At 39.1% G+C, this 12199-nt stretch overlaps 1 protein-coding gene across 1 annotated transcript in view; it reads left to right on the top strand.

The window, feature by feature from the left end:
* Positions 1 to 10957, top strand: part of LOC129210148 (vesicle-associated membrane protein 2-like) — a 53350-nt gene extending 42393 nt beyond the window's left edge. Inside the window, exon 5 of the mRNA XM_054835758.1 lies at positions 1694 to 10957. Coding sequence (XP_054691733.1) covers positions 1694 to 1710 — 17 coding nt within the window. The 3' untranslated portion in view covers positions 1711 to 10957. The remainder of the gene's footprint in view (positions 1 to 1693) is intronic.
* Positions 10958 to 12199: the final 1242 nt, after the last annotated feature.

Raw genomic sequence — 12199 nt, 5'->3', positions numbered from 1 at the left:
GCTTCTGAAAACCCCTTTGCATCTTGAATACCTAAATATTGTTAAAAGGTGGTCCAAAGTCTTACTGATTTCTTGTCTCGAAAGATCATCTCATTCCACACACTTGTTACAGGAAAGATAGCATATGAATGAATAATAGCAGTCGTGCTGGTTGGGAGCCAGGGATCTTGTAATGACAGGAACTGATCATTTTATTTATGTAACCTCTGTGTTAGCAACAGCCATTATGTGACATAACTGTAATATGGCATTAACTCCTAAAAGGGAGATTTCTTGAGTTAGACAATCCAGCTGGTAACACAGAAGAGATTCACCAGGAGGCTAGACTGTGGATGTGAATTAATTCCCAGCTCTCAAATTACATGCCTTGTATTCGGCATGTTTCCATTTTCCTCTGTTGCTTCTGTAACGAAGGCTTACAGAATCACCTGTAAACATGACTACATGGATTGAGATACATGTGGCAGTTTATTAGTCTTATGAATGCTGGCACCAGAGTGACCCAGAATAATTCTAGGGTTTCGTAACACTGGTGTAGCAAGAATGTGAAATGGCTAGATACTAATTAACTATATTAACTGGGTACTCAAGGCAACTGGCTTTCAAAGAAAGACAGGCCTTTGTTCTGCAGTCTAATGCAGCACCCTGTGAAGACAGATGTGCAGCCATTGAACTGATTGCTGTGTATATATGCATTGATCATTATATGTATCTTAACAAGTAAGTAAAAAGCAGACAAGATAGGTCATAATTTCTCCTTAGAAGTTAAGCCTGAAATTATATATAACATTGTTTCCCTCCTGGTTTTAAATGTTGGATGCCTGTCCTGGTAAGTTTAGAAACAGAAATATCAGGTTTGACGTGTCTTAGGTTGGGTTTAGGGTATTTAATCACAAACTTGAGTGTCACATCATCAAACCCAGGTCATGGCTCACCATAGTGAGATCTAGTGCAAGTTTGGTGAGATTTAAATGTATTTAAGCTCTGGATCTTAAATTTTTTTTGCAGTCAATTCTTCTGTAATAGTGCCTAAAGGTTGCAGCTTCAGGAAGGGCCCTGCGTATTGAACTCAATGATGTGTTTGTTTATGGTAGCTCCCAAGTATATGTTTAAATCCTGTTGACATCGAGCATCCAAGTGCTGTCACAGACAAGGCCTGCATGGCTTCTTCAGTCACTGATTTGAATTGGAACAAGATCATACCCTCCATGCAGCGCTGGCTACAGATGCAAATAAATTGGGTAGTTCCTCACAGCAACAAGCTACCATGGGTGGTGAAATGGCCCAAGCCAGGCTTCCTACGAAACCTGGTAGTAGTGCCCTGGAAAAGCAGGCCGGCTTCACGCTGAATGAAGGGTTGCAACATGTGGGACTGCAGGTGTTGCTGGAGCTGGGGATGGCAGCTAACATCACCATCATTCCTCACCGTTTCTATCTTTTGAGCTGCAGTCTCCCCTGCTTTCCACTCTGGTTCCCCCTCTGAACATCCTTCGATATGGGAGGAGCAGCCCCGTTCCAGTCAGGAAGGCACACTGTGTGCCAGACATGTCATGCTCTTTTAGCAAAGGTGTGCTAAAGGTGTTTACCATCCTATGACAGCACACGCTTCTGTGAGATAAAGTGCAACAGTAACTCTGTAATAACTGTTGGTTTATGTCTTCCTTTTTTTTTTTTCCTGTTCTTCCTTTCCCAGTTTATTTCTCCACTTGAAAAAGCGAAGAAGGAAGACTTGGCACAACTTTGTTCATAATCAACCAACGACATCAGTGTTCCTTTGTTGAACTCCGCTTTTTAATTCCCGGTGTCTTGGGATTTTTGCTTGTAATAATCCATAAGCATTCGGTGTGGTGTGTTTTGGAATTCTGTTGTTTCCACAAGAAACTGTACCAGCTAAATACTGCCAAGTAGTTCCATACACTGTATTATCACTGTGTCTTAAAATGTGTACGCACTGACCTTCAGAAACTGTAGTTTATGAAAAGCATCCTAAACATTTCAGAATCAGAGAATGCAGCTATGAGGAAGCTCCTGCTTAAAGGGACACTGTCAGGTGGATTGGAACCAAACCTAAGGTTACAGCAAACATTAGGGCTAAAATTCTCAATCTAAGCACCTAAAGTTGGATGGCAAAATCCACCATCAGATGTAACTTTTTGAGGTAGTGAGTATCTGCCACTCCCATTTAAGAAAGTGGTACCTTCAAATATGCGTGTAAAGCATCTTATTTCAACTTAGCCAACCAAACATAGACTTTTTGAGATTAGTTGTAGTGTCCAAGCATAAAAACATTGCCTGCAGAAAATAAATAGGACTGGATTATCATCTGTTGAGGATTTAAATTTTTCCTTATGGGGTGTTCCATACAACCAGGATGGCCTCAATACAAAAGCCAGAAAGAGAACTGTATGACAACCAAAAAAGCATTAGCTAGCACGATCTTGAAAAAGCCCAATGAAATGCAAAAATGGTAATACAAGCATCATAAATGTCCAAGATACAGACTCTTGCTAAAAACTCAAGGCACTGTTTGTCAGACTTCATGGGACTCCCTTGAATGCTAGTCCCCGGTACTTATGGCCCTAACTTAAAGCACATGAAGAACTTTGGTGATGTTTGTGGCTTCCCTGCACAATTGTAGGAAGCCACCTCTGCACCATTTTGCAGAAATGGTCCCCACTGTGAGGACCATTAAAAAATCAGGAAGAAAAAGGTATGGGTAAATAGAGGGAACAGTGGAGAGAAGCCAAGAAAGGGAAGGGTGTCTAGCAAAGCTTTCCTGGAGAAGAGGAAGGCAGAGAAACACTGTTCCAAAGTGGTGGTGTTATTAGGCTTCTTAAAAATTTATTTTAATTTGTGTGTGTGTATAGTTCATAAACTATAGTGTCGTCTTTGTAAAGTGCTCAGCTGAGATATTTTTCATACTCAAGTAGTTTAAACTAACAGTTGATATAATTAAAAGAAATGATACATTGCAGTTTGAGAGAAAGTTCTTGTGTGCTGTTGTTGTAGGGTTTCTCCCAAATGTTGAATTCCTTGGGTTTAATTTTTTAAACACTGAATAGGTTAGTCATAGTTAACCAAACTAAAAATTAATTATCAAATTTTGAGCCAGGAAATTCTGAAAGGGTCTTTTTAGACCTTTTTAGACTCCTTCAGAATTTCTAACATGAATTTGTAGAATTAAAAAAAAAAAGGTTATTTGTTCTTTTTGTCTGCAATTTAATTAGGGCTGCGGAGCATTTCTCTTAACATGGTCTTAGATTTAAAAAAACAGAGACCCAGACCAGTTCATTGCAGTGGATGCATATACAAATTGTGCTTAACTAGAATTTTGCAGAGAGAAAAAGCAATGATCATTTGAACGGTTCCAGTTGCATTTTTTCCCTATATATTTATTACTTCATATTCATATTTGCTGTTTCATATCATTAAGTAGTAGGTGGCCACAGTCTTAATGAAACTTTCAAAGTTATTAGTGTGCTACTGGACTTCATGGTATGCCCTGTTCACTTCAGTCCTTCAGCGGAGTGAGTACATCAATAATTCTAAAATCCTCCTGGGCCAGACAGAAAATTCTGCTGTCATTAAGGGCCTGACTCCATGAGGTGCCATAACTGAATACTACATATAAGTGAGCCTTTGCTGGAAAAGGAATAAGCTGTCCAACTTCAGGACCCTTTTTAAACTACTAAGATATTTGGCTAGCTGATATAAAGGAATTGCCTCGTAAGAGTGAGACCCTGCCACCCTTACCCATGTTGAGAATGGCTCGATCCTCACAGGGCTTCTCTACGGGAATGCTGAAAGGACTCATGAGATGAAGATAGCTTTCACTGGAGATGGTATGATCAGTAAGGTTATATGCTGACACACATCCTTAATGTAGACGGTGCCTTCTCCTATCAGAGTCGGAACTAACTACGTAGCTGATATGGCTGCAAATACACTTCAAAGAGTTTGAATCCTCTAGCTACAAAGATGCAGTTTCCAAATGAAACTGTAATGAAACTGCTATAAAGATGCAAAGCTTACGTCCTCCTAGGTAACCTATCTCAAGCAAGTTAACAATGAAAGCGGGAGCTTTAGGGGAGCTTTAGGGGAGAGTTGGGAAGAGTTGGGAAGAGAAACTTGTGGTTGTGGAATGTACTCATTCTCCCCAAAACAGTAACTAATGAGGATAACTGATAAATGTTGGTGAGAATTTGCAAGGAAGAGTTTAGTCAAGAAACCTAGCCTTGCGTGGGTTGTAAAATGTTTGTGAAGAGACAATTTTCTCCTGTGTGCTAATGAAATATACTAAATTGATGTGTTTAGCTCTTACAAGTAGTTTGCATGTAGTGTGCTTGTGAACGCTCAACATTTGCTAGTTGTGCTGTGCTGGTTGGTTGCAATTGGTAAGATAAGCCATGTAACATTTCTAATTCAGCCCAGGAAGCATGAACAAGTATGTCCTTCCTTGATGTAAAGACCCAGAGTTGGACTGCTCCTGCAGAGGGTTAATTCTTCTGCAAGGAGAATATGGTAATATAGGACTGCTCAGGGTCATAGATTGTGCAACACCATCACCTATACGCAGATTGGTACAGAGGACAATCTATATCAACACAGTTGGAGATGTTATTTGTGTTGAAGCCAGGATTGATTGCTTTCCACTCACTGCCTCTACATTTAAAATGTCCATGCATAGTCAAAACTGCCTACTTGTAAATTTCCCATTAAAAGGCTAAGTCATTCTTCTTTAGTTAGCACTGATTAGAATTTCAATTACTGGGTAGAATTTCAACTACTACTCTTCATCACTAACTACTGCCTAGGCTTGGGCTGGTAAAAAGGCGCAAAAGGGCTTCCTTTTACCACACCCCGGCAAACCCTCGGGGACTGCAAGCTGATTGCTTTCTGACTGCCAACTTGGGGACTGAACCGAAGACTTCTCTGGCTGGAAGCAAGGATTTTTATTGCTTTAGCTGGAGTTAGATATTGTTTGAGACTTGCATAGTCTATCCTTATAAGAAGCACTTATTTTTCCTCTGATTTCTGGGCTACAGCTAGGATGCTAGCATGATATGCCATTCAGAAACAGCATAGCTGAAATGGGGTGGTGAGGAGCTGGTCTGTGTTAGTACCACTGCTGCTGTTTGGCTTGCCAATGAATGCACATCAGCTTCTGAGGTTGAAGAAGTGTTATTTGCATCCACTGTCCACAGGCTAGTAAGGGCCTGCTTAGGCATTACACCTTCTTCCTTCTAATTTAGCTCACCTTGCAATAACATAAACGTGGCTTTAAACCTAAAAAATTGGTACACAGAACTTGCAGGAGCAAGTAGCATGGAAGCCCAAACAGGGACACTTGACCTGTTTTCGCTTGACATTATGTAACAGCACAGTCAATCCAACATAGTCCAACATAATCCAATATTATTAGAAGGAGGAGGGGAGAATGTGATAAAGATTCTGAATGTAACCTAGCGTCTGTAGGACAAGAAGTGATTTAGAAGTGTAGTCAGTTCAATTTTTAAAGCTGGCACTTTAATTCTATTCGAACCTGCATGAGGTTAGCCCCAGGAACAGTTCAGGCAAATAAAATACTTGGCTGTTTTCTTTTTAAATAGTGATCTCCCATAAGTGACTTAAACACCCACAATGACAGAAGAACAGGACAGTATTAACTGTGCAAGGAATTAATTAGAGCAGCCACAATCTGCTATGTATTTGTCTGGGTAGCAAAAGCTTTTGAAATTCTTCTGTTTCTGTGTCTCATTTCTGTCACTGGTCCTCTGACAGGGCTTTACATAACTTTAACTTTATGAGCAGCTGAGCTACATCTTGTCTGAATACAATGGATTTTTACCTCTTAAGAGCAAGTTCATCACTTGACATCCGTGTTAGAGCATACCTGTAAAACAATGATGTCTGCTCCTCAGAGGTGCATCTACTATGGAAGACTCAAACTTCAGGAACTCTTAGTAGCTCAGATGTTACTAAACTCTTCTTCATGCTCTTATAGAGTGAGTTTTTTTTCTAGTCCGTGGGACGTTATCCACCCAGTGGGACTATGTATAATCTATTATTTTTTTATGACAGCGTCTTGATCGCAGATGTTGGCACTAGACCTTCGCAAAGAAATTAGAGAGCACTTGGGTGTGGTCCAGGATTTATATCACAACCCTGCTTCTCCTGCCCTTTAAACGGGGAAGAGGGCTAAACCAGTAGCCATATAAGGGATTGGGCTTGCTCCCAATGTACACAGTGAGTATTGGAGAAAGGCCTCAAAGAGATCAAAGTCTCTTTTGTCTGGATTCATGACTTGATCTGAACTTTAGACCTGTAACAGATCATAACCTTTGGGCCCTCTGTGTAGTCAGAAGAGTGAGATGCTCTTCCAGCCAGTTATTCCTCTCACCTGAGTTAGGTCCCTCTTGCTAGATGAGATACATTTCAGCCTGTGTTTCTTCATGCAAGAGGAAGCACAAACACCCTTAAATTACCTTCTTTAAAAGCAAAACCAAAAAAGACTGAAGAATGTAGTTTGAAAAAAATGAATTGTATCTAGAAGAAGAATTGACTGAAGATTTCTCAGTTGGTGACATTATTTTTAGGAGGCATACTAGATTGGGATGTATGAAACAGTCAAACCAGAACCTCACACCAATTATTTTTTCTTCATCTGGTCTCCTTCAGAAACACTTCTCTGTTCCACTTCAAGAAAGGATTTTGTTTTCCTCTTCAGCTAATTTCCCCTCCTTATTTCATTAATGTATGGCTCCATTGATGTTCTCAGTAGCTTTTATTCTCCAACAAAAACCAGAAGACTGTCTGCCTTTAAATACACGCGTAACAAGAGATCTGAGCCACCCAAGGAGTTTACCTTTCTTCCTGATGCACTGACATTTAAAAGCTACATCTTACAATAAAGCAGAAAAACTGTGGCAGTCCGATTACATGCAGTTTTCGTAGAGTAAACACTTGATTATTCAACAATGAGTCATTTCTGCAGTAACCTCATTCTGTCATGACTGTATCACATCTGCTAACTCTCCAAAGCAAAAATCATAACCCGTACTGGTTTAAAACATGAATACAGCCTCGTGGTTCATACATAACACCCTATTCAACCAAAGAAGCTGTGTGCTAGAAGTTTAAAAGGGCAAAACACTTGTTCATAAAGAGAAAATATCATAGAGAAGAACAACAAAGATAATTATGAAAAAAGCTTCTCCATTCTTTAGCTCTTCTCACAGTGGCTGGCTTCTCCCTTATTCAAGTGTCTCTTCATTCTGTTAGCCTTTGTGTTGTTGGAGCGTAGTGTCTTTGGAACATAGCGTATTGGAGCTAGGGTGGTTCTGCTGCCCCCTGAATTGACTCCCTGCCTTTCGCCATATTGTTAGTGTTGACCTCAATCAGAGCTGAGGCAGGCCTGAGTGGAGCAGAACCTCCTCCCCATAATGCCCTGCTGTTCTCAAACCAGCCTCTACTGATGGGATGAGAACACTGGAGGCAGAATATGGCTCCTGGATCTTAATTTGGTTCACAATGATAAGATACAGAAGAAGGCTTCTCACTGCTAGACATTTTAGCATTTTTGCTAAACTAATTGTAACACTGCAATTTTAATCAAATGTATTTAACGTTTTCTGTAACAGTAATTTCATCAATTTTGATGGAAAAGAGAGGAAACAGCAAATAAGGATAGTGTGATAATGACAAGATAGTAAATTGAGAAATGGTTTAAGTGAAATATAGCCAACATTCAGTAAGCTCCTTTTTATAAGTGGCTATACCTAAGAGCACCTTTTGTATGTTAAAACTAAGCAATGCTAGTCGATAGAAGTGCATGTGGACTACTACTTAAAATGAACTATGATAAATGGTAGTTGAATTTACTTCCTTTCACTTCTTTCTTGAATACACAGGAGATACATGTAGGAAGGATGATCTAGTATTTTTTGTAGAGCACGTCATTTGGGGTATACCATCCAAAGACGTGCTGCTGTTGTCAGCTGCAGAAGTGGTCAAGAACTTCAGTTAAATAAGGGCTCCAGAGTGCTTGGTGCAGTAAAGATACATACTGAATGCCCACTTCGTTGTATAGCACTTTGGTCTGCCAGTAATGAAATCTTTTTGACACAGCATGATTATTTTGCTTACCCTTGTTCCACTCTAGTATCTATGCTTGTCCACCAATAAATGGTCTAAGGAGAGGATGGAAAATCACTTTGCTGAATCCATTACATTCCCGTCATGTGTATGTGAACACGTGGTGGTGGTCTGAGCTTTTGTAATGAAAAGAGTTTAAAAAAATTAAGAGGTCTCAATATTTTAATCTATCCTTTGAAATCAGTTTCTGCCTCTGATAAGCTGCAGATTTGCTTAAAGTAAGAGTAAATAATGGCAGCTGCTGTTGTTTTCTTTGTAAGATCAATGTTTGGGATAGTGCATATAATGGAGCCACAAGTTCATAGATGCACAATGCAAGATTGTTTTCAGAAGTTCAGTATTAATAGTTATAGTGTTAACCTGAAAGGTTGCAATAATTTTTCCATCAATCACAGTAGTATTGGCTGGACCTGAAAATTCAGTGGTCAGCATGGCTACTGTGCCACTAGCAAGCTACAGGGTACTAAATAATGCAAGTTCAGCCTTTCATGAAACTTAAAGGGAAAAAAGATTCTGAATAAAAGTAGAAATGTATAGTAAAGGCCATGGGTATACAGTTTAACCATTACTTATTTAAGTATTATTTATCTATTATTTAAGCAATTAGCAGCTATACAAATAATGGAATAATTAGCTTCCAAAGCCTATTTATCAATGAAATAATATTTTTTTTTCTTATTAGAAATGCTAAGTTCAATCTATGTTCCATTTGCTTTTTCCCCAAATTGGAAATAAAATAAAATGCTAATGTAGCTAAGACACACTCCCAGGTCTGCACAATAAAATGTTACTGATAGCCCTCTACTTGTCATGAAAAACATCATTACTTTGTCTTGTAATTGAAAAATCCTTCCTCCCCCGGCCACATACGTGGTAAAATATTAGTCACATTATGTGTATCAGCACTACTGAAATAATAGAAATTAGTACCTCCTACTCAAGATCAGGGCTTAAAAACATCCTTTGTCTGTTGAAAAAATACATTTTGAGGAGGAAACACCAACTGTTGTAGAGGTTAAATTTTTATTTGACAACTCCTATACTTTTTTCCTCCCTCTTTATGAAAGAAGTGCTTATATACGTAGACAGGCATTTGCCATTAGGGTGATATGTTCTCTTTCCAAGTATGAAAGAGATGAAACATAGCAAGTATCTCCTGTGAAGCAACCTTTAGTTTGTTTTGCAGCATAAAAAAGTTCTCTTAGTGGCAATGTACGAACTCTTCTTGTAAACCTGTTTTAGTCATTGCAGGAAATGAGTCTGTAGTCAGCTAATTAGTATTTTCCCTAATGACTTATGCCTGAGTCTTAACACAGAAAAGCAGCCTCTGGAGGTGCTCTCTAATCAGTTCAGCACTGTAGACTTAAAATGGACAGATGGTTGAGTATTTCACACTCTCTGGCCTTAGTGAAGAGCAAAGCATGCCCTGTTCTGGAAGCAACTTCAAAGTTGTGCTTAAAGCATATAGAGAATTTCCTTTCTCTGTTTAAGACAACAAAAAAACCCTCTCATTTGTCTTTACTAAATCCAGGTCTGATATGGAATCTGTGCCATGTTCTAATTCAGGAGAGGAAAAGCCTTTCCTTTGAATGATAGAAAAATTAGGTTGGAAAGGACCCCTGGGGTTTATCTAGTCCAATCTCCTGCTTGAAGCAGGGCCACTTTTGAGGTTGGATCAGGTTGCACAGGGTTTGTCGTGATGAATTTTGAAAGTCTCCAAGGATGGTGATTCCACAGCAAATTCTGCCATTTCATATATTCTCTGCCCTATCAAGGTTGATAAAAGTGCAGCAAGCACCTTTGTAAGTGTATGTGGTTTATTTTTTTGCCTTTTTTTTGGTGCACTGATCTGATTAGAGTCAAATTCAGATCTAGTGGGAGGAAGTGCAACCTCCATTTTTCAAAGAGCTTCCACTATTGACATTAAGAACTCTTCTTTCTTCTTCATTTACATTGGACTAAGCCAGACCTGATCAAGTTGAGTGTATCAGTACACTCTCTCCCCTCTGTGTATCTGAAGCCTGCTACTCAAACACTGAAGCTGAGGTCATCAATAGCATAGGATCAAATTCAGGACAACTGGTAAAGTCTGTTTCTGTACTGTCTGAGATCAGTGACAAAACCTTGACTGGCCACTAAGTTACTACACTGGCACCAAAGAAAGAAGAGGATTTACTAAGATTACTATTTTTCTTCATGAGTCACCTTAGCAATGCCGACCCTCTTTCAAATGCTGCTGGAATGGCAATGCAAAACAGAAAGCTTTCTTCTACCTCTTTCCTTTTTAATTCTTCAAGCTTTACTTATTCTGATAGGAATAACCAGAAATGAGTTTTTAGTTGCCCTTTTAAAAACTAAACTCCAGACCAAACCTTTAATTGCATCATTTGAAAGGCCACACAGTAGTGTTAAGCCGTGTCATAATGCACTCAGAAAGGATCTGAAAGCCTGTGCTGAGAACAGCAACTCTCACCTGGTAAACTCAGCTGTACTGAGCAAGAAATTGTGATTTGTGCCTCTACAGAAAATATTCCATTTGCATCTTATTAGAGCTACCTGAGGAGGATAAATAATGTTGTGGAGACCAGGAAATTTCTTAAAGTGCTTTACCTGGAGGTCAGTGGAATTCCATTTATAAATTATGAATGCATGCATTTTGATGCTAAAATTGTGTGACTTACAAAGTTTGATATTACTGTACTTTTCTGTGGACAGTGATTTTTTTTGAAGTGGTGAATGTATTTTCCAAGAATATTGTAGACATTTGTAACATGTATGTTTGTGCCAATAAATCTTGTTTTAAGAAGTTGCTTTTTGAATCATCTCTGTTCCCAATACACAACAGTTTGAGGACAGTTAAGCAGCTTCAGCCTTCATTCCCTGTGTTAAGTGTTAAAGACTTCTGGAATTAAGATTTTCTAATTCACACTGAGTTTTTATATAATCAGTCTAATAGAAAACAAAAAAACCCCTTCTGTTGTATAAATGATAATGAACTCCATACAAAAAGGGGTAGGGGAGACAGTGGTACAACCATTAGAGAATTGTGAAGAGGAGCAGATGGGAGAATGCATTTAGTGCATTTGACCTTATTCTTAACTCACTTGATGGTAAAATATGTTTTCCTTTTAACAGAGCACAGTTAACTCGGAACTCATTGCCAGGAGATACTGTTAGTTCACAGATTTGGTGTACTTTGGACACATTTTTTTAAATGAACTAAAAAGGATTCCCTGTGAGAGGGGTACAGACTCTCTTGCAGGGTCATCTTCTGCCTTAACTGGCAACAGTTGACTGGCTGCTAGTGTGATGGCTTAATGGGGCATGGTAACAGTTGCCATCATTATTCCTAATGAGTAATTAAGGTCTTTGAAGGGACAAGAGTTGGAAGCAGCTTTTCTCCCCCTCCTAGTGACTACACCTACATTTTAAAATATTTAAGCATCACAGAAATTCCTGGGTAGCTCTGCACCTTCATGCATATGGGGCATTATTCAACAGCTCTTCTAATTTTGTTACAAATCAACTCAGCACATAAAAAGGGCACAGTATCATCACACCCCCCCCCAACCCAGTTAATGTCACGATGCCTTCTCATACGACAGTGCCTTATTAGTAAAACTATAGATTTTTCCTGAGTAACTCTTAGCATACCTGGCAATAAATTGAAGGCACTATGAGTCTATAAAGAGGAGCTGGGGAAAAGCAATCATTATTTCACACAGTGCCTATGCTAGTCTATGTGAAATAGCAAATAAGGACTAAGTGAGAAGGTGAATTAGGTTGATTGGTGCAGATGAATGTGATGGTGAAGAACACAGGAAACTGATCAAAGCCAAAATGAGGCTTATGCTAATAATTAAGAGAGCACAATGGGCTCCATTAGCACTTTTATAGTCAGGTTGTGTAGTTAGCTCAGTTTTGTTGAAACAAAATGTCCCAATTTCTGACTTTCCAGCTTACAAATAACTCCAGCAAATGATGAAACAAATTGAAAATGAAATTATGTGTAATGTACTGGAGAGATTAAGGTGGAGATGGCAGA

The sequence above is a fragment of the Grus americana genome, chromosome 9 (genome assembly GCF_028858705.1).
Source record: "Grus americana isolate bGruAme1 chromosome 9, bGruAme1.mat, whole genome shotgun sequence".
Lineage (NCBI taxonomy): Eukaryota > Metazoa > Chordata > Aves > Gruiformes > Gruidae > Grus > Grus americana.
Note: the sequence above shows the minus strand (reverse complement) of the source record. Positions and strands in the feature narration are given on the sequence as shown.